At 44.9% G+C, this 22,837-nt stretch overlaps 1 protein-coding gene and 1 long non-coding RNA gene across 6 annotated transcripts in view; one reads left to right on the forward strand and one right to left on the reverse strand.

Moving 5' to 3' along the window:
• TTC7A (tetratricopeptide repeat domain 7A) overlaps nucleotides 1-22,360 on the forward strand; it is a 161,407-nt gene extending 139,047 nt beyond the window's left edge. For all 4 annotated transcript variants that reach the window (XM_085219390.1, XM_085219391.1, XM_085219392.1 and 1 more), the window contains one exon: nucleotides 22,093-22,360. In XM_085219390.1, the coding sequence (XP_085075516.1) occupies nucleotides 22,093-22,314 (222 nt within the window). In that variant the 3' untranslated portion in view covers nucleotides 22,315-22,360. The remainder of the gene's footprint in view (nucleotides 1-22,092) is intronic.
• Nucleotides 9,646-11,168, reverse strand: LOC146544910 (uncharacterized). 2 transcript variants are annotated; one of them, XR_014882029.1, is made up of 4 exons: nucleotides 11,028-11,168; nucleotides 10,781-10,951; nucleotides 10,609-10,670; nucleotides 9,646-9,779 (listed from the first exon to the last, which is right to left on the reverse strand). It is a non-coding gene; the product is annotated as an uncharacterized LOC146544910 (long non-coding RNA). The 2 variants fall into 2 exon arrangements; XR_014882028.1 differs by having other exon boundaries at nucleotides 10,781-11,131.
• Nucleotides 22,361-22,837: the final 477 nt, after the last annotated feature.

The raw sequence follows: 22,837 nt of genomic DNA on the forward strand, positions 1-22,837 counted from the left end.
TCCCTTTAAGTGGTAGGTGAAAATTCACACTCCTTTAGCTTTGGTCGCTTCCTCTACTTCTTGCCCATAGAAAGGGATTTCTGCGAGGCTGATGCAGAGCCCTTTTGTTAGGCACTGTCTCCGTTCTTCCTTGAAGATGAAGAGAAACCGTGTAATTAAGGGGGTGTTTGTGTTTGTGTAGGCCATCTTCCTCTTCAAATTAGTCATGTGAGGGTCTCCTAGTGCAAGGTTTATGGCAGGAAATGAGGTGAAATTACCTTGATTTGTTCCAGAGAAATTACTGCAATAATGTTTAGCCTGATTCTTTTTTTGCTTGCATTCTCCTGTCAGCATTCATTTTAATACAAAGAGTAGGCTTGTAAAAACATCACTTTTCCAGTTGCATTGCTTAGTGGGCTGCATGTGCTTTCCAAGCTTGACTGCGAATAAAAATCAGCTGGTGCACAAATGGCAGCATTGCGGTAGTGCCAAGCTGTACAGTGGAGATTATTTGTGTATGCATTTTTTTTTTTTTTGCCAGCCTTGACTAAACAAAGATAAGAATGCAAATGCTGCAGCAGAGCTTCCCAAACCGGATTACTGGAGTGATAGGCACTAGCACTTAGTGTTGCAGTGATAGATACCAATTTGGAAGGATGTCACTGCCTGTTGCTCCCCTAACATCCTAAGAGCAGAACAATGAGAGGAAGAGGCAGTCTGTGGACTTCTCTGTGAGATTTGCTCCTGAAAGGCATTCATCGACAAGGGTTTGATTCATTAGCTTTGTATCGTGTGCACTTTGCACTTATCCTCCTAAAATCCAGCTAATGTGACTCTGAAGGAGAGAGAGGGCCCTACTGTGTGAGCCTACATTAAGTTTTGTAGCAAACCAGACAAGCCCAGTATAAACTCGGAATTGGGTGGGGAAGAGGCCTCCATGTCAGCTAGTTTTGAATGTCAGCGTGCATGGTACAAGGCTAATTGAGATACACAAACTGCCATGTGCCTTTCTAATCGCTTCTAGACAAGATGTACAGTATTTGAGTCAGCTCGGCAGTGCTCCAGCTGATGAAAGCGCTGGCGATACCCGACACCAGTGATGATACGTGAAGTGCGCTCAGCGTCTTAGCACGCGTGGCATGAGGCGTATTAGAGTCACACAGGAATTCAGGTGAGGAAGGGCCTTCCCTCTGGAGGTCATCCGGTCCCACCTCCAGCTCACCGCGAGGCCAGTTTCACACATAGAGCAGGTTGCTCAGGGCCGTGTCCCGTTGAACCTTCAGTGTTTCTGAGGATCGGTATTCCTCCACTTCCTTCGCCTGTGTTTTGTTGCTGCATCGCTCCTTACGTTAAATTTTTTCATAATCTGTTCACTCAGAATTCCTCTTAGTGCACTTTAATCCACTGCAACTGAGCACCTTTCAGAAAAATCTACTCCCTTCTTTTTTCCAGTTGCCTGTTAGGTAGCTGCAGATGGCAATTGGACATCCCCTTAACCTGGAGAGGAGAAGGCAGAATGTGATAACTCCAGACACTGTGCTGGTCCTGCACTTGCCCTTCACCAGTTTGTCATCATCTTTCTGGCACTGGGGAGCCCAAAAATCTGGAGGCAGCACTCCTGATCCAATGGCACAAATGCCAAAAGGAAGGAATAGTTCCTTCAGTCTGCTGTGGTGAATTAACTGTTGCAGCCCAGTATGCTGTCAGCTTACAGCACTGCAGGTGCTCTGCCGACTTAGTTCCCCCAAGGCTTCTGCAGAGGAGGTTTCTCCCCAACTGGCATCCTCTTGTGTGTGGGGTTATTCCATCCCAGGTGCAAAATGTCACCATTCAGCTAAGGCAAATCCTCGCCAAGTTTGGTCAGTGTTTAAAATAGAGCTGCCATCTCTGTTTTGGTATCAACATAAATATTTTTTTGTAACCCACAGTGCCCTTGGGTTTGTTCAATGTTCAGTTTTTGTTTTTTTTTTCCACATTATAGACAACGAGGAATGGTACTGGCTAGGGCAGCATGAACAAAAGCAGAGCAATGTGAGGAAGTTACTCCTGCTAGGAAATCACAAGCCACAGACAGCTACTAGAGTGGGATGCTTTCAGTAGGAGGGACCCTGATGGGACCGTGTGGTTTTGTGCTTTCAGTGTTTGTAAGCAGTCAAGCTAGAATGGCCCGGTCATCCTTTGTGCCCTGTGAAGCAGGGAAGTAAATGCACATGTATGTGTATGCACACCTACAAATGCACATGTGTATGTACCTCAGAGATGCAAGATAATTATTATCAGCTGATTTTAGCAGGCTGTGATAGGGTAGGGTTATGAAACTTAGATGGAATGAGCATGTCATGCTTTCCTTGCTCAGTCTCTTCTGGTTGGAGCTGTTGTTCTTTTGATAAGGGCTGGGTCCCCAGTGCCATTTGTTGACTGGGTTATGCCCCAGGGTAGAGTGGGGTAAGAAAAGGATTTTTTCGGTTGCAGAATAAGCCAGGCAGAAGCAGGAGGATTTCGTTTGTTGAAACCATGAAAGCTTGCTTGTAAGCAGGTGGTGATGCTGAAGCTGGCAGAGTGGAAAGCTCAACAAGGGCAGTGCCAGATGCCTGAAGTGAAAAGCTTCTGGGAAACTACTGTGTTTACCTGGCTCTGGTGTGCCTGGGGTCATGAAAAGCTGCTGCTCCATTTACTGGCATACCTGACACCATTGCAAGCTTAGCCTTATGGTTTTGATCTGTCCTTGCATTACAAGCAACAGCTCTCTCTTCTTCACCACCACCTGTCAAGCCAATCTGTGTATTGCAGACCTTAATACCTGAATTGACTGTGACATGAACCAGCTCTAGAGAGACAGTGTATGGCTGAAATATAGCACTCTTGCAGCACATTCACGCCTAACATGCCAAGCACGCCACACCTATTTGGTAGCAAAAGATGAGCTGTGGATTGCATTTGGAATAAATTTTGAAGCAGCAATGAGATTATTTTTTAAAATGAGAAGTGGTGGCTTCGTCCTTATGTAAATATTCCCCTGTGCAGCTTTCCAAAGCAGATGATGGCAAGCAGGTTTGGCACTTCCAAGTGACTGCATGGTTTTTAATAAGAAAGCAGTATTATTCCCTTGCATCTAAACAAGACCTCCAGAATTTCTGAACTTTCAGTTACAATCAATGTGCCAGATTGGCAGGCAGTGGTATTTTCTCTTTGCGGCTGTCACTTTCAGCTCAGCAGAACACAGGAGTGACTAATACAGACAGATGAAGGTACGTCAAATTAAATACGTGCCACAATGAAGTATTCCTGAAATCATATGTGATCCTGTACCAGGAAGGCTGGCACAGTCAAAGCTCGATGTTGTCTAGGCTTGTTAACCGGCCAGACCCTACAGCATTTAAGTCTTTTGTGAGCTGAGACTGCACAAGGATAGTATGGGATGGGCTTCTGTCAGGTACAGGCTGATACTACGTCCCCTTTCAGCTTCAGTAAAAGATTTTGCACACTTCTTGCGTGTTAGGAACAAAATTACTTGCTGTATCTTTGGCATGAAGTTTGTAGATCATTTAGCATCCTGTTTGCCTGAAAAATGCCTTCCCTTCAGAGCAAGAAAAATAAGTAAATGTATAAAGAGGCTGATCAAATCTGCAAGTTCCAGAGATTTCCAGACATCAGAAGTAGCAGAAATTCTCAATTTAGTGTTCCTTGCTGTTATTCCTAGAGTACTGCAAATAGAGCAGATGAGCAACATTGAAAGTTCGGAACTGCTTTTCACCGATAATAAATGATTTGAGTAAATATGAGATCTGTTAATTTTAATTTTCTGCAGTGTCAAATTACCTTTCTTTGACTATCACCGTAGTCACCATTGGTTAGAATACTATCTTAGCTCTTAGGTAATGCGCTGTTATATATTATTTGTTGGCTGACACAGCAAATCAGCAGACTGGAAGCATATACCATTTTTAATTTTAATTGCTCACTTTGAATAGTGAATGAAGAACAATCAAAGGAAGTGGTTTGGAAGTAACCCATTGTTTGAAATCAGTTTTCCCAAACTAGCAAATATAAAACAGCAGCATTAAAAATAGCAGCATCACAAAGTAAAAATGGAATGTAAAAGATCCTTCAGCCAAAAGATAGCCTTTTTTTAAAATTTATTTTTAGCTTGGTCAGCTGTTCTAAGTGATTTTATCAATGTAACTAGTCTCTGGAATAAGAATGCTCACATAGTGCAGTATCAGTGCAGGCAGATATGACAGGTCACAGTATATACATGTAGCACAAACCTTCTCAAATCAAATTCATTCAACAGAACTTCTGTAAATCTCGGTTATCCTGCACTACTCAGTTTCTCTCTCACTAGCTGGCAGTCCTGTTGGAAGAGCTGCCCTGCTATTTTTGCTTACTTTGAACCAGATGTCTTGCAAACTTTTTCCATCTCTGTGGTCATAGGCCCTGTCACAGCTTGAGAAGAACCAGATGGACTGCTCCTCTGCATCTCATATTAGAAGAGACTTCTGCTGCTCAGATGCCAAAGAGATGATGGTGAATAGGGAGAGTTTCAGTCCATCATAAGTTTGATATGAATCTTCCACTCCAGTACTGTCCAGCTTTCAAGACACGATGGGTGCAGTCTACGGACCTGGCACCCAGCAAGGATTCATTGAAGTCGAAATGGCTGCATCTTCATTTCAGGAAATTATTTAAGGCTGGAGAAAATGAGAGGGAAATCTAAGTGCGAAGAGATTAAGAAAAATGGCTTTGCATTAATCAGAACTTCTAGCTGGGGAAGAAAAGCGACAATTTCAGTGAATCTTTAATGAGAGGCATCTTTATCTAGGAAGCATATACTGTGAATAATTTCCAGAAATCTTCAAAATTGGGAGGAATTATAGTGGCCTGGGAATCTATGGCAGCATATCCCAGTGCTTGGGGCAAGTAAGAAAAACCTGTACTGTGCCTTTAGTATTGCTCAGGCTTTTGATTTTAGGATTAGTTGTCAGTGAAGGGGGCTGGAGAAGCAGTGATATAGGTGTGGAAATGTGACCCTTTAACAAGAGCAGGGGAGGCACTGGGAGAGATTTTTGATCTTGCTTCAAAAACCTGAAAACAGGTTCAACATCCAGCCAGCATATAGATGTGAAGGTGAACAAAATTCTACTGCTGTAAAGTAGATGGGCAGTGCATAGCAAGTGCAAAGTTAGTTTGAAAATAATACATTGAATGATTTTTATCTTCTTGTGTGTTGTGTTTAAAGTGTTTGGAAAATTCCAGTTGGTGTGTCTATGGAGGAAGCAGCTCTTCTTTGAAAGGCAGCCAGCGCAAGCTGCAGGGACTGAGTGAGAAGTAGCTTTTCCTTTAGGACCAGCTCCCCTGGCAGCCTGTGATCTTTAGCCTTTTCTGCTACAAATTTAGATTAATAGCAGTATTGTCACCTCGCTTTCGTCATCTTTACCCCTCCTTGGACAGCAGCAAGTGGCAGAACACGATGCAGGCATGTTGCTGGCTAAAAAGCAACTAGCGGGTTGAAACTGCACAGCAGCTTGATCTGAATGTGACCTGCTGTGGCTTCCTTCATATGCGTTGTGATATACTGCAGAGTGAGGCTGTTTATGAGCAACAGAGCCTGTTTATGTATTCAACATTGTCCCTGCTATCCTCCCTACCACCACCGCCCCGAATCAATATTCGCATCATGTGTTTGGCACAGGCATCTTATGCTAGTTCTGTCTGGAGTTATTTTGGCTTGCCACTGACCTTGCAAACGAGTTTGCCTAGCCTTTCCAAACCAAGCGCTCAAGTATACCTATACTTGGGTGTTTTCAGCCCAAGCTAACACCAGTGCGGGAGTGAAGAGGAAGAAAACAGCTGATTTTTAGACCTAAGTGTGGCCTTTCAGTGCCACATAGATTTCTGCTGAAGAAACTCCTGCGGCTGCCAGCAGCTCGCCAGCAGCAAGGGCTGGAAGCAGAGTGGAGGGGGAGGGATCTCCTTCTCCTGCTGGGCCAGCTCCTCTGAACAATAAAGCCAAGTGGGTAAAAGCAAAAGACATGTTAACTGAAGCGAGCTGAACTGTTCCTTCATCAGTGCCGGAGGCTGACTTGCTTTATACTGCATTTAATTCTGTCATTTGGGGCTTAATCATGCTCTGATGACAGGAGGGAGACTTTCTCCTCCCATGCTTTAGTCCACCAAAAAATCCTAGATCTTAGCATCACAAAAACCGACATAGACACTCTAGATTTTCCTTTAAACCAAGCCTGAACAAAGGTGCTATTATTTCCCTTGAAGTTCCAGTTTAAAAAAAATAAAAATCCAGTATCTCTCACAATGAAGTTAGGACAGTTAGGCTATACTCTAAAAACCACAAAATGGAAATGGTGTGCAAGATCTTCCCACAGCCTCACCCTGTTACAGCTACTGAAAATTTGCCAGCGTGTCCTCACTGGAGCTCTCTCCAAGGATTTAAGAGGTTCTTGTCTGCTTGAAATTGTCTCCAAACTACCTGAAACCAGAGGCCCGGATTTCCCCAATGCCATCGGGCATTGTTTTTATTTGTTTTCATCTGTGCATGAATTTCTTTGAAAATACCCAGCAGAGCAATAAGAAGGATTGTTTTTAATCTTTAGAGATGATAGCATGCTGTTTTGCATCAAGGACATTCAAAAACAAAGCATCAGATAAACTGTATCAGGAGACTTTTTTTTTTTTTTTTTTTTAAACCTCCGGGCTTTTCTGAAAATAAAACCCATTCTGCACAGAGCTTGCTGTTGATGAGGCATCTATAGGGTTGTTTTGTCATCCCGGTAGCATTAACACCTCCGTGCTCAGGCGGTTTATATACATGCGTGTGTGCATATGTGGCAGCATTGTGCTGAGAGCTGCAGTGGAGGGCAGTCATCGTCCTGCAGCGACAGCTGGACCTGGCCTTGAGCCAAGAGGAGCTTAACACAATCAGAAGATTTGGGCGGTACCGCCTGGATTTTACATCACCTCCTGCAGAAGAGGGTTGCTGGAGTCCAAATTCAGCGCTCCCCTTATCCTACTGCCTCACAGGGAGCTGGTTTTAAACAAAGCTGTGTGTTTGTTGTGTTACACGGGACAACGCAGTGGACGACGAAGCACCTGCCATCCAGGTTTCAGTTAATATTAACAGCAGTTATTTATGTAGCTGCAAATCTCCCATTTCTCTCGTCCGAGGTCTCTTCTGCAGTATCCTTCTCTGCCTGAATGAATGAGGTTATAAAACACAGTAATTATAAATCTCATTGACTGCCTCGCATTCAAGGGCGTGTTCCCTCCAAGCATTGCTCTGAGGCGTGTTACCCAGGAGACTGTCCTCTGCAATTCAAAACAGCGTTATTCTGACCCAGAGAGCTCGTTGGAGGGGAGAACACTTGGGATGCTGACCTGCTGCCACAGTCCAGTAAATGCGTTTTTCTCATTTCACAGCAGGGCAACACCGCAGTATGACAAGACTGGTACACTCAAATATTCTTTTGAGGCATGACTTACATCTCAGTGACAAGTGCTGGGTCGCTGCAGATGGAGCAGGGAGTCCAGGATTGCAGTTGGGAACCAGAAGCCCCGCTGGCATCCTGCACAATTTCAACAGCCTTCTCTGAACCTTTGGTTGTCTCAGAGCTTTCTGTCAAAACCTGAAGTATCTCAGGCAGTATTACAAAGTATCACTAAAACCCTTTATTGGCATGTCCAAGTCAGGCTGTGCTAGTAAGACAGGCTAAGAAGAATTTAGTAAGTGACAGCTGGCTGTTCTGTCTTGCACTTGCGAGCCATAGCACGCTTCAGTACCATCCTTTCCCCATCGATCTGAGCATAGTCAGGGTCTGTATGGGTGCTTTCCTCAGGGGTTTATTATCAGCATCAATCGTGAAGCCCTACAGTCCAGAAAATACACAATGCCCTGCCAATCCCCCGCCCCCTCAAAGGGATTGTTAAAACCTGAGCAGTCTCATCCTCTCACAAAATAAAATCCCTACCCAAAACCAAAAAACTTAAAGAGAAAAGAAGGATCTTCCCAGAGCTGTGCAAGCTCAAAACATGGCTGTTGCCATCCATTTTCTCAATTACTGTCAGTATGCAAAAGGCACACAGTGCTTTGTGGTAGCCCAGGCAGATGCATCATCTTTGTGCTCGGTAGGAGAGGGAGCTGAGGTGCAGCGGAGCCGCTCCCAGCAGGTGTGCAAGCCAATTGAGTTTAATTAGAAACATTCTGCTGAAAATGTAAATGTTTTACAAGTGCATCATCCCCATCAGGGGCTGCTGCTGCTGGAGCCTGTGTTTTGCCAAGGCTCTGACACACCAACAGCTGCTGATGCCCCTCTTCCTTGCTCACTGCAGTGCTACCCGAGCACATGGACTGTGGATCTATGTCATGCTCCTGCATAGCATGTCTTTTCTACACCACTGCCTCCCTGGGCATCTTAAAGACACAGGCTGCTTCATCTGCCATCACAGTGCCTTCTTCTGCCAGCGCAGAGGCAGACCCACCTCAGAAAAGCAAAAGGGCTTTGTGAGTCACAGGAATGGATGCAGTGCTAGGGGTTGTGCCACTGTCTAAATGTCCCCTCCACTCCATATGGATTTTAAAAACTTGATAGTGTTTGTGATTGTTTGGGGTTTTTTTTGCTTCGGTCTGTGAACAGCACTGAATTGTCTCTTATGTCTGTGTCTCTGTGTGACTGCAGGAGTTAACCAGTTCATTATATTCAGTCAGTTGAGTTTCTCCACTCTCCTCCTGAAAATGATGAACAATTGATTTTACCTTCTTTCTTGATGACCCAGTATTTTTCCTCTGGTAGTTCTCAAAAAATTTCTCCTCCAACTATGAAAGCTGTCATTAGACCAGCACCAAGCTACACAGCCATGGTGTAACATAAAATAACGGGTCTGCAGCACAGGCAGCTCTGCTTCCATCTGAGCAACAGATACTCTACAGAAGTCAATTTGTATTGGTTTTGGGTTGCTAATCATTAGAAGGCACCCGTTGGTTCTGGAGAGGCTGCAGCCATTTTTTCCATTCTCTTCATGTAAGTGATGGGCTTCAAAAGGAGGTGTGTGCATGTTTTAGGAAATCCTGGTCATGATTTCTGTAGATAATAGGCAGCCTAGAGTCAGTCCTTTAATAAAAAGAGGTTCAGCTATTCCTTCAGAACAGTACAGACAGCAGTGTACTGCTTTAGCATCAGTCAGAGCACATATCTGGCCATGTTCCTGCCAAATAGTGGCTTCTGTGGTGCTTTGTGCAGGATAAGGGCTTCTCCAAACAGTGTAGTGCAGCAAGATAGTTCCACTGCTGGACCAGTTCTGTACAAGTCACGTGTGCAAAGATTTATGTAAGAATAACTTCTTTTCTTGGTATACCTATGATTCAGTGATTACTTACAAATCTAAATAGCAAATATTAGAGTATAAAGCTGAATATCTTAATTGTATTCCAACAAAAACAGTTGCTATTATATTTCAGTTAAGTAGTTTAAGCTTAGGTTTCTGTCTATAAAAGAGCATTGTATCACATTAGACATCAAACCAGCTACAGAACTACAGCCAGATCTGGACAAAATATGCTCATGGCTTGGATGAGTAGCAGTTCTTTTCATGCTTGACTTCAGAAAGATGGCTGCTGTAGAAGTGTCTGGTGTTCTTATTACATGACAATTAGCAGTTGTTTCTGACAGATGTCCACATCAAAAAGCACTGATTGTCTCTTGATAGCAATTTCAGGGATACTGTAATGAAGTAGCTCAGGCCATTTCCGAGAGACATTGTCCTCTGCATCAAAAGCACAGCCTCGCTGCCTAGGTTAACAGTAGGGAAAGTCAGATTGCAAACCAGTATAGCAGAGAATTTATGTGAAAGTTTACGTCATTTCTGACAATACAGAAATAAAAATTTCACTTTTTGTTGAATAGATCTCTTAGCCAGGATAGACAAACCCGCTGAATTTCAGCATTTTGTTTACTAATGAACTATTTAAACAGTGAAATGGTAGACACTATGCATACAGATATTGGTGGTGTTGCCTGTCTGGGGCTGGATGGCACACTAAGAAGCAAGGGAGGAGAAAGGAAAGATTTGTAAAGAAGGGGACAGTGACACAGCAACACATCACATGGCCACGTTCTAGTGAACAGAGTTCACAAATTCTCTTACTGCACAGCAATAGCACGTCCCAAAGCTTCTTAAAACGTTGCAGCCAAAATAGTTGTATCATTGAGACAAGTCAGGGGAAAAATACATGTTCTACATTAGTACTAAAGAGAATGCAGTGCAAACTGTGACCTAAATGAATTTCTCTGCCTGTGATCCAGAAGTCTGTCTTTTAAACCCATCATGCAGCCCACTGCAGTTAAAAGGAGAGCTTTTTGCCCTGAGGTATGGCTGTGCAATGATACGCTGTGGCTGGCAGTGTGAGTTTGAAACATTTGCTAACAGGCAAAGGTCTGTGGGAGCAGACATGAGACTAGCAGGTGGGATTTGATAGCAGAGAGTCTGTGCAGCTGCCAAAAAATCACAACCCAGATGCTGGAACTGAACACATGCTGCCCAATAGGGCTGGTGTTCTGGGGAAAACAGCAAGGCTACAAGTGTCTGCCAGTGAGACCAATTTAATTCTGTTTGCCTTACCTGGTCCTTCTCTTGTTGTCAGATAGGCCAGAGTGTCTCCTGACACTGTCTGGAGTAACTGTCTGGACATGGAGATGTACAGCTCTTTTTCATTATCATGCATCCAAAAAGTGGCTTACCAAATCAGACTCCTTTTTCCCTCTCCAGAAACTTGCTTAAATCCCCTACTTACCATCTGCGTTTCCCTCTCTCTCTCTTTATTCTTGGTAGGAGCTGCTAACTCTCACTATTCTCCTCACACATTCATTCTGCAAGGTACATTTCTACTCTTGTTCCTCAGATCATGCACTTCCCAAGGCACTGATCTTCCTTACTTTGTCCTCCATCCTTGCTTGGTTGTTCTCTGAAAAGCACCAGCAGAGAGAGTGTGAATGCACTGAAACAAAAGCAAAGCAGCAGCCCAGTTGTCTTTTACCTACAAGCACCCTGATCAATAGGAAGGACTAGCAGTGTGTCCATCCAGTAAGGGCACCCACTGACTGACCAGAGGCTAACTTGCTCCCATACCCCTTAGTATGAAGGAGCTGGGCAAGGTCAGCAGCTTGCAAACCAGGCTAAACACTTCAACCTTTCTGCCCAAAGGAGGAATTTCCTAAAAATACATGTCCTGACATACCACTGAGCCACATGGCACAGTGAATGCAGTCCTATTTTCAGCCTGCTCTGCAGGGTGACATAGCTAGTTACACCTCCTCCCAGAAATGGCACGTCAGCGGTGCAACACTTGCTGGTGGACCATCAGCAGGACTCCTGTAGGACGCTGCTGTCCACTGGAATTCCCTGACAGGCAATGGCATGCTCGTTGCACACAGATCGGTGGTTACAGGAAGCTGAGTGTCCTCAGGACAGCTGCCTCCTGCCTGTCCTACAGCAGTGGTAGTGTGCAGGTCACAAGGAGGTGGGATGCTGGGCTGGGGAGGAGAGTGAGAGGAGCCACGGTCACAGCTACTTCTTGTCTGGCCTGAGAGGAGCTCTCCCAGTGCATGCGATGCCTGCCTGACACCCACCTTTTGCAGCTTCACCAAGCAGTACTCTGGTAAAGCAATAATACTTGGCCTTGGATATGGTCAGTAGCATCCTTCTAAACCATGGCTGATTAGCAGATTCTGTTTTCCCAACTCTGAAGCTTATTGCAGAATCCCAGGAATGTTCCTGTGCTCCAGATATCCCAAAATAACTGCTCTGTGCTCTCCTTGGGGAAAAGCAATCCTTAGAGCAGCGTCTTAACTCATTCTTCTTTTCTGTGAAGCTGCTGAGCTTGAGGGAGAGAACTTGTCTTTGTGTCTGGCCACTGTGGCTCCCAACAGGATAAGGGAGCATTTTGGACGCCCATATTAATAAGTTTGTGTATCTACTCACTCTGTCCAAGGAATTTTGAACACTTTGTTCTCTTTGTTTCTGTTTGCTGCTGAAGAAAGCTTCCTCCTCCCTGCAAATCCCACTAGTTAACTGGCAGCTTCAGCAGCTGAGCCATTGGAGCAAATCCCTGTCTGCAGCAGGATCCTGGCCCCCAGCACCACTTAACAGAGCAGTTTTGCAAGCCTGTTGCCTGCTCTCTTTCTCCACAATTGCCAGGCTTCCTTCCTCCATCCAGAGGAGATACTACAGCCATCACAAAGTGATAAGTGCTTCTCTGACGCCCAAGCCATCACTTAGACACACTGAGTAACCATTTCCTCTCCTGGGGTAACTGCGCATTTCCCTCATCGGGTGCCTGGGGCTGTTGGAAGGAGCAAAAGTGATCCATTCTGCAAGCACAGAGATGTCAGCAAAGGTCCATTAGTGGGAGAGCTGGTGTTCTGCTTCCCACAGGTGAATTAGTCTGGTTCCAGGGAATCTGTAGCTCCTGTTTATATGTGACAGTCACTTGCATTCCTTTGTTGGGGGAAAGTTATTCTCCATGTCCCTAAGGTGCTCATTACTGCATTATTCAGGGTGAGTTTATGTATCTTGGAAATCGCAATGAATTTCTGAAAGACAAGTCTCAACAGTTTTTCACTGATCCCCTCTAAAACGTGTGCAGCATTTTACAGAAGATCCTGAATGTTTCTGAAATCCCTTGAGTTCTTGGAGTGGTTCATTCATCTCTGCAGAACAAGACTTGTATCCAGGCCTCAAGATGTTGTCCTTGGCCTGATCGCTCTCTGTAGCCTGTTCTGCAGTGGATGTCTCTCTGCAGAGCTCCATTCTGACCTTCCAGAAGATTATTAGCTTTCACTGCTACATAGAGTCATAGAATTGTTTGAGTTGGAAGAGATCCTTAAAGGTTGTCTAGTCTGATTCTTCTGCAGTGAACATAGACATTTACAGCTAGCTGTGGTTTTCCATCCACAGCCGTCTGGAGACCATGTAGTTCTTCTAATCAGTATTGTCCTCACAGTGTCCTTTGTGAGATCAAGTTAAAGCCTAGAAATTGTAGGAGTCGAGTTGCTTGTCTACAGATGAACTCACAAATTATACTTTGGAAGGTGCTCAGGGAATTATCAGGAGGGAGAAGGGATGGAATTATGCTTCAACCTTCAAACACTTTTTCACAAACCAGGAAACCGGTTATAATTAGTTTAAATTCTGTGCTATTTAGCTGCCTGTTATCACACCAAAGACAGAAGAGAGTGATAGACTGTAGTACTCCAGTATATAAAATAGCATATAGTACAGTCACAGAATGTATTTCCTACTGACAGATAAGACACAGCTCACAAAGTGGGACAGGAGCTAGCAGGAATCCCAGGTTTTCAGCAGACTGTCCCCCTACACTGAGCTGACCACGGTCAAGAAGGAAGCAGGAGTTCCTTCTTACCAAACAAATGGAAACATGAAAGTTTCCAGTGTCACTGGAACTTAAATTAATGTTACGTGTAATGCTTAGCAAAAGGCTTTGATAATTATTTCCTCAATGAGTTTCTTCACTCAGTTCTCTTTTGAACACGTAACAGAAAACACAGCTCTCTGTAATACAGCAAAATCTCTTTGGAAGGTCATAATTTTTGAGACACATTGGGTTCATGTGGTAGGTGGACATGCTGCTGGTTGGGTGGAAGGCACTAGGATGGTGGGGGAAACTGGGAGCTTGCATACAGCAGCACACTCCTGCCCAGCTCCTGCTCCATTTCCTGGCAGTTAAGCTAGCCTAGCGCTGGGTCTGCACTTCCAGGCTCCAGCCATGGTTGTGCAGAGGATATCATTAATAACTTGTTATCCCAGAGACCTCCAGTAGCAGAAAAATAAGCAAATGAAGTTTTTGTTTTTATATATCTCGGCTCTCCTTTCAGGAGATTCTGCTGTAATCTGCGTTGGCATGCTGTGGGCTTGGATCGGCCGAGGTCTCAGTGTGCTGCACCCTTCCCTGGAGACGTGCTAAGTGCAGTGCAGTGCTTGCTCTGGAAATTAGTTCGGGCAAACTGTTCTGAGGGACTGAGCTTCACAGGGACCCACAGCAGAACAGAAGCTGCTGGGTAGGACCTGTCCATGACCTGTGTTCAGACAAGATTTGCTCTGTCCAGAGAGGCAAGGATGACAGGCATGGGAACAGAACACCTGCTTGCTGTCAAATACAGGTACAGGATCATTCCCTCCAGGCGGAAGGTGTGCTCGAATGTTGCCCTAATTTCTTTAAAATATTTGCTAGAAGTTAGTGCACGCACCCTGGTCATGGAGAGGCAAGTTCTGTCCCCTTCTTACTCTGAGAGCATTTAAGCCTGGGACTTCTGCCTCCCAAAATGTGAAGCCTGTTCCCATTCTCTGAACTGTTTCTGAATATTGTCAAATTACTTAGCTTGAAATGCATTACTAACAATGAACTAGAAGCAGTCTAGAGCAACTGCTTTCTAGTCGAATGCTGTACCCAACAAGTTACCTACTGTCAGCTTCCTGCACATACATCTTATGCCTCTTCTCTCATTACTGAGGCTGATTGAGATAGATGGTGCACATTTTGAAATACTTGGATGTACTTAGGCTGAGTCTCACTAACTTCTGCAAGGCTTTCTGCCAAGGAAGTGGGGTATCAGTGTACACTGAGGAACAAAGTTGGGACCTTAAATTATGAATTACTTGTTATAAATTTCTATCAGTTATTAGGTTTGGACCTTCTTGTACATATTCCTGCAGACAGCACTGTGGGGAGGAGTCCTCGAGTCCTAGCTGACGCTACTGTGTGCTCTACTGCAGCATTACTATGACAACTGCTATGATCAGGGCTTGGAGAAATCTTGCCTTCCCTAGGAAAAAGGTGTGTGAAACAAATGCTGCACTCTGTTAGTCTCAAGCATGTGGTCAAGACATCCTGCTAGATTTCATTGCTTGCTGCTTCGTCTCCGTGTAGGTCTTTCCAAAGGAGGATCTATCTAGAGAATATTCACGTGCAACAAACGATTCTTTGAACGAAGCTTAAGTGATGACAATCCAACAAGGCAGAAAAACATTACTGTCTTCATGCTGCCTAGGCTTGTATGAGCCTCCCTGTGAAGAGATCAGAGTCTCCTGGTTTGAAATGCTGCCTTAGGGTTTGCTTTTTATGTCAATAAATGTTTTATCACATCTAAGCTTCAAACACAGTACAAACATCCCTGCTAACATTTGATGAACCTAAATAGAGGCGGCCAGCCTGGGCAACAGGCAGCACGTAGTGTGGCACTGTGCTTCCCTCCTGCATGGGTTGGGGGCTTGCCATAGCCTTGCTGAGAGGCCCTGTGCAGGGCTGTCTCCTCACAGTCATGCACTGCCTTGAAAAACAACATGGGCAAGCTAAGAAAGGGCATGTTCCTCTCTTCACATTGTCATCTCTTTGGATCTTCTCTGACTTTTAGTCTTTTTTGTCTCCCTGGTGATGTTGCCCTGCCAAACATTAGTGCTACCTCCATACAGTTGATTAGGCCCATCTGATGGGCCTGAGATATCTTTGCCTTCCCTTGGCTGGGCTGTCCCTCCTGATGTCTCTTGCAGTCTCATCTCTTCTCTGGGCCCACCCTCCTCACAGCATACAAGAAGGCTGAAGGGAGGTTTGGGCAGCAAGTAGCTGCCTCACCACCCTTGGTGCCTCAGGCACCAGACCTGAAATCTCCAGGTCAGATCTCCTGAGTTGAATCCACAGATAGTGCATGAGTGCTACAGATCATGGTGTAAACTCCAGTGTCCGCTTTTCTTAGCACTGACCAGCCTTCCCCCCCAATGTTTCTTCATTTTCCCATTCCGTGTGCCATGTTTTGCCATGACCCAGCCTGCCTCCATCCCCTCCTCTGCTCTGTCTGACAACTGACACAAAGCACTTCAGCATCACTGACTGAAAGGGGATGTGGTAACTTCAGTGAGGGAGTCGGAGAGGGGGAAGGCAGAGCAGGAAAGGCTGCACTCAGCAAAAGGGACGGCAGAGGCACTGGAAGAAGAGTTTCTTCCTCCAGATTTGAATCTGGTTACCCTTTGTCACACAGCAAATTAAGATGCATTTGGTAATTCAGTGCATTTGGCGAGCAACCCTGACTGCTTGCACAGCTCCATGTATTCCTTCAGTGTATTTTCAGAGAATAAAGCTTAGATTTACTGCTCAGATTCACCACAGCCTGCACTGAATCAGCAAAATGGATGGTAGCTCCCCTGCACACTGCCAGCCCCTGCGCGACTAAGTGACAGCTTAACAGAAATTCTCACTGCTCTGTTCACAGCTGAGAAAAAAATCCTGGTTCCTCAGAAATGCAAAGATCGTGAATGCAGGGGGAAAGAATGAGGAGACATCAGCTGGTTGCATGTCTGCTTGTTTCTGGGAGACCTAAGGTTTTCAGAATTAATCTCCGTCATTTTCCGAAAGGATTGTCTGGTATTTCATGGTTTATGCAACAGATTTTGCTTTCAACTTACTCTGATTGCTAAATAATTACAGAAGTGTCTGTTGCCCTGTAGCAGTGCACGTTTTTCCTTTACATGAGGCTGTTATCACCAAGTGCCAAATGCATCTTGAAAGGCTCTTTGTAGGCATCTGCTGAGTAAGCACACTTTTGAGTGATCCTTTTTCTCCAGCATGCCCAGGTCTTGCCACCTGCTAATTACCCTCATAGTAAGTACTAGTGACGTGTCCATATTACAGACTGTAGTAGACAGTCTGTAGGAAGAATACCCCGTTTACCTTGAAATCCATTAACCAGTGCACTAGCTGTACCCAGCAGCAAAGTCTGCATTTACTCTGGTAGTTTGTTAGGGTATTTAGTCAATAATGGACCAGAATACTCTGCTCAGTTGAGAAAAGCAGCAGAGACAATCTAACTTTGGAGTTTAATGCTCATGAAAAAGAGAGAAAGAGAAATTGCATTCAAGATAATTATTAAAACTAGTATGTAAAGGGCAGTCTAGTCCTCCTATGCAGATCGTCCAAAAAAGAAATAACCATGCCAGCAAAACAAAGAGCAGCCTTCTTGGAATGAAAAAAAAAATATTTTTCTGGATGTCTTTTTCCAGTGCAAGCCACAAAGGAAAGAACAAATAAATCTGTGCCACCTTAGTGGAAGGAGAAATGCTGCCAAGGCTTGAGAGAACTCCCTGCTGCTCATCAGGTGTTTGAGCTAAACATTTGCAAAGGAAGTTTTGACTTTCATTACTAAAAATAGACTCCTCCTTGTGCATGAGGCTTGTTTTGTGGTCTTCCACAATGTCTTTTCTGAACTATTTTGTGGGAATTTTACAAGCTAACGGCTTCTAAGGAGGTTTCTTGAAAACTAAGAAAATAAAGGCACTGGTCTAGAATTTTAAGACCTAATAAATTAGGACTTCAAGTGGGAGTTTTGCTCACTTTCTTTATTAATAGAAATTGAAGAAACCTCACAGTTTTGCTCATCTGACTTAGATTGAAATATGGGTCTCCTCTCTCAAGTATCTGTTTCTGGATGAGTATTACATCACTGATGGCAATGAAGTCCAGTCCAGTATCTTTATATGTGATTTAGTTTATATTTGGTTTGGGTGCAGCTGAGATCTGAAATACCTCTGAAAAAGCTTCCCAGAAGCATTTCTCCTGTGATGAAATTAAAAGAATTAATGTCGGCATCCAGCTACCAGTGTAAGGCACCCCAAATGGGATGTCTAAATTCGCTGTCCCACTCTGCCTTTGTGCACTGCTGTACAGTGCCAGGTTCATTTTGCCATCACCCTTCACTACAAATGATTTTTCTCCAGTTCTTTCAGTGCCAGCTTTTAGTCTGGCTTGAAAGCACAACCTTCACTACTCTGCCTCTTGTTTACAAGATTTGAAGTATGTCTTCAGACCTAAAGAAGAAAATAATTTAATCTGCACAAGTTGCCCTCAGGCCTGCTTGAGTGAATTAGCATTCAAGCTCTGTATAGCTACATTAACGCACCTAGCACATGAAATACCTACGTGTGGTTAGCACAGGGCTGGTGCAGGCCCTGCTGACATTCTGTCTACAGGAGCTCAAAAGCAAAGTAATTGCCACACACCCTTTTGGGCCGGCTGGTTTTTGGTGTTGGTTTTTTGTTGTTGGTTTTTTTTTTATTATTATTTTATTTATTTATTTATTTTTATTTTTAGTTGGTTGGGGTTTTTTGGTACTTATGTTATGCTTGAGTTTAAAAAGGAGCTGATCCTCGTTGCCCCTGAGGGTCTGACACAGTACTGCCAACACTGAGAAGACCATGCTTAGAGATGCTCACCAGCTTTGGGAGGAAAATAACTGGGCAAAACCAGAAGTGCCGGTGATAGCCAGGAGGTGGCAGAGGAGCCAGGCCACTTTGAACACTGGTTTCTGCATTCGTTTGGCAAAATTGCAAATACAGACCAAAGCAAGACAACAGAACCCAGCCCCACCCTCCCTCTCCAAGAATAAGGGGATGGATGAAACCCTTAATCACTTTCCTGCTTGTATTTGTACTAATTGCTCATCTTCCTGAGGTCTGACTTTATGAAATTATGCATGCACACCAAGCAGATGAGTTTCCATAGAAACTCAGGAACTGAACTTTCATTAGAAAAATCTTGTAAAAAAATATCTTCCAGATAAAAATGCAAATTGCCTGTCAGTGGGTGGCTTTCTGAATTTATATATCATTTTTTTCTTTTGCACTGTAGGCAGATTCCAGCTGGACCTACATAGCAACAACATGCAGGCATTGTTTATAGCAAGCCAGACTCCATGGGGAAATAAGAAATTCAGTAGCAAGGAGAAGCTCTCAAGTGCAAATACCTTAGGGAAACAAAAAGCTGAAGTGCTCAGTGCTGTGTGTTAGTGCACTGGGGACGGTGCAGCCTCCAGCTCTCAGAATGCTGGTGACTTGCAGGAGAAGGAGAGAAAAAGCCCAAATGAAGAAGCACTCCTGCAAACAGAATTAATGATGTTCAGTCCGTGCTTTAAACACCTAGCAGCATCTGCCAATTCACTTAAGCCTCATGGGAAAGGCTGACATTGTCTGCTGCTGTTCATTTTGGGTGGAGGAGTAAATCTGAATTCTGTGGTTTGGTGCCACTTGCAGCCTGAGCTGGGGAGCAGCCTGACTTCTTGGGATGAGGACTTGGGTAGTCTTTGGCCCAACTGTTTGTGCACGTCATCAAGCAGACATATTTAGTTCCTGTAGCAAAAGTTATATCCTGTCAGCCGGAGTCCTTCCACTGGCTTTGGAGAGCCTGAGACCACCCTCTCTGCAGATTCACAGATGTTTTTGGAAGCCAGACTGGCATTCTTGAAAGCCCTGAATACCAGCATACGAACATTCACATGCTCTGTTCTGGCTGGTGGGCTGTTCTTCAGCGTCATCGCCAAGTGAACATGGTGCCCGGGGTTTGCATACAGCTCCTTCTCCCAGTGCTGCAGGGTCCACTGGATGAGATCTGTCCTGCTCAAGCACAGCCAAGATAAGATGCAGAGTCCACACTGGGGAGCCATAGAAGGAGCCTCACCGGCTTCTGCTTCCAGTCCACCACGGGTGCTGGAGCACACAAGGGCACCGAGCTGCACGAGCACCGACGGAGTTTTACGAGGAGGTGGATTTCATTCTGGCATTGCTGAGAGGCGCGAGATGTCAGCCAGGGAGGGAATTCCCCTCCTCGTTGGAGAGGGATGATAGGCAGCAGCTGCACGAGCTTGCAGCCGGTGTGCCGGCAGGGCTGTGGCCCTCTGGGAGCGAGGAGAGACTGTGGCAGGCCCAAAGGGCATGGGCTGCTCAGTGTCAGGGTGAGGAGAGTGGTAGGGCCCTGGCCACCAGAGAGCAGAAGCAGCTCTGCTCAGTCAGTGCAATGGGAAGAGCTTTTAGGAAGAGTGGTTTTGTGGTTGAGGACAAACATGAGCTGAGATAGCTCCTGTATATTCTTGGCTCTGCAGCAGACTTTCTGTGGCCACATTACTTTCCCGTTCTGTACCTCATTATCACTGCCAAGCAGGTGACTCAAATTATATTTGAACAAATTCCTTCCAGTCTGTCATTACATGCCAGTGATCGTTTCCAGGCAGTTACCTCCAGGGAAACCAACCTGTCCCATGGAAGCATCTCCCTTCTGCCTGTGTCTACTTGCGAGAGAATTCTGTCTGTGGCCTCATTGTTTTCCAGCAGAGAGAGAAACCTGAAGGGAAAACATCCCCACTGAATCCTTAAATTGAAGTTTGGTTCTGAATTGAATATTCAAGTCAAAGTTATGTGCAAGAAAGAGGCAGCAAAACTTGCCGTTGCATTGAGTATATTTGATCAAACACGTGTTTTTTAATTCTTTTCTCTGGCGAAGCAGTGTTCTTCTGTCAGTATTACTGATATCACTGGCTAGCAAGCCTTAGTCATGCTAATGTACTTTGCACCTATTGGCACTTTCTGAAAAGCAAACAAAACAAGACAAAAATCTTTACTGATTCTGAAAGTACCACCATTCTTTCATCAGAAATTTAGTTTGGGTTCTAGTTGCGAGATTTTTCGGGTTTCATACATCTTGAAAGGTAAGTAGACCCATTAAGGGCAGAGCTTATGCTTCTCTTTATATATGTATGACTGACTGTGTCCACATATTGCTTAGTCTCAGGAAAAGCACGAAGTCAGGCAGTCATTTCCCTTTACAACATTTCTGTGTTTGCTAAATAAAACTATACTTTTGTATGAAGATTTCCAATATTGCTATTTGATTACTCCATCCATTGAATTATTCTGGTATAGAAATCTTTGAATTGCTGAACTCTTTGACTGAGATACCAATGAAAGGAGCACATGTATACCCTGCAGTCTCTCAGCCAGCATGGAGGACTGTTGTTTCTGCACAGGGTATGGACAACAGAGCTGTGAGCTCAAGCACTGTATAAACTTGATGCTAAGAGAGACCCTTACGAGTTTTGAAGTCCCATTTACTTGCACTGTGGGGGTTGCTTTGGCAGTGTTATGGGTATTTGATGCGCCCTGCCGGGACATCCTTCACCCTGTAGGATGAGGCCTTTAAGCACACCCTACGTGAAGCTTCCCTGAGAGGTCACCTTATAGTGGTCATGGCATCTGTGAGGTTTGGGGCTGCAGCACCTGAACCTACTGAGCTCTTGGCAGGCAACATGAAAGTGCTGGCAGCTTCTTCCACAGGCCACATCTGGGTGGGACTGGTGAGGCATCCATCCTGGTGTGTGCACCTTGAGGAGAAAGCAAAAGAACGCCACTCACACATTGTGGCATGCAAAGCCCACGTGACCATCTGGGCTCACTGTGGCTGACTGCTGTATAATTAAAAGGGAGCCTGGCTCATTAGATGCTTTGTGGGTTCAGACGCATCTATGAGAGCCCTATAGGAAAACATGTTCTTCATATCACTTCTTTCATCCTTTACCTCCTGTTCCTTCCAGATGGTTACACCCACTTGTGTCTTTTCTTACCCTAAGGACAGCTTTTTAAACAAGGTTCCTCTGTCCTTCTCCCCCATGCTGCTTTAGGCTCTGTACTGGAGTGCAGCTGGTGGGAGGACGGAGCCCCAGTGATGCTACAGCCTGCTCCTGGAAGGGGCCTCATCCCTCTAGCCTCCTTTGTGCTGAGGAAAGGACTTTCTGTATGGTCAGGCTGTGGGAGCTGAGGGACTTTACCTCCGTTGGATTTTCCAGACATGTAAGAGTTAATTTAGCTACTGGTGTAATTGAACCTATCTGTGTTCCTGAGGATTAGAAGCTTGTATACAAGGGAGGGATGCTTAAAGGGCCTGTAGCCTTTCCCCACTAAACTGGCATCATGCTGGATATCAGTATACCATACCAATATGTGCTCTCCTACTAACACAGCAGGAGTGCTTGCAGGGCTGGATCTGTCTCTGCTTAGTCTTCACAGCTGTTGTTTTAAATTGCAGAATCAAAAGGATGACCATCACAAAAAGCAGAACTTAAAAGCTGGCTGCTCCTCTCATTTCTCCTGCAATGCTGGGAGGTCCTCCTCAGACGGCAGGGTGCCTGCATGCTCGGGACTGCCTGGCCTGCTGGGAGCGTGGGCTCCTCCTATGCCAGTGCTGTTGCTAACCACTCGTCTCTTGTTTGTTGGCAGGGCCTGGTGCTGAACAGACTTGAGCGGAGGGAGTTGGCCCAGAAGGTCCTCAGAGATGCCATCCGGATCCAGAACACCAGCCACAGGGCCTGGAACAGCCTAGGGGAGGTCTTGCAAGCTCAGGGGAAAAACGAAGCAGCCGTCGAATGCTTTCTTACTGCTCTGGATCTCGAATCCAGCAGTCCTGTCATCCCATTCACTGTAATACCCAGAGAGCTCTGAAGTGTCTTCATTCCATGGACAAACACTGAATAAACAAACAAAAAGATTTGCAGTGAAGAAACTGGATTCAACAGCAGTGCCATTGTAACCTGGAATTGAGCAAAATAATTCTAATGTGGGGCTCAGGGGAACATGTTTAGCTGAGACAAGCCTAACTGCAGAGGAGTTTGCAAGAGGCAGAGAGAGATAATGCCTTTTTTTTTCTTTGCAGATGCGTTGTTAACCCCCTGTTCAAGTTAATAGCAACTTATAGCAAGACTTATTTCAAAATGTTGGTTCGAGCAGATTAACTGTAGAATAGCTCGTGCTGGAATACAGTTGTTCAAAGCACTTGCACCTTTCAGTTTTCATTAAGGATAAAATCCCAAATCCAAAGATAAAGCTTCCAAGCCCTGAGCTAAAGCCCAGACCAGCTCTGAGCAGGAGTAAGTGCACCAACAAATTTACCAAGGTTTATTTAAGCACGTGGCTGCTTTTGCACAGACCTGACAGGATAGGAATGACAATTAAATCATAGAGACAC

Source organism: Meleagris gallopavo, chromosome 2 (genome assembly GCF_905368555.1).
Source record: "Meleagris gallopavo chromosome 2, MGAL_WU_HG_1.1, whole genome shotgun sequence".
NCBI lineage: Eukaryota > Metazoa > Chordata > Aves > Galliformes > Phasianidae > Meleagris > Meleagris gallopavo.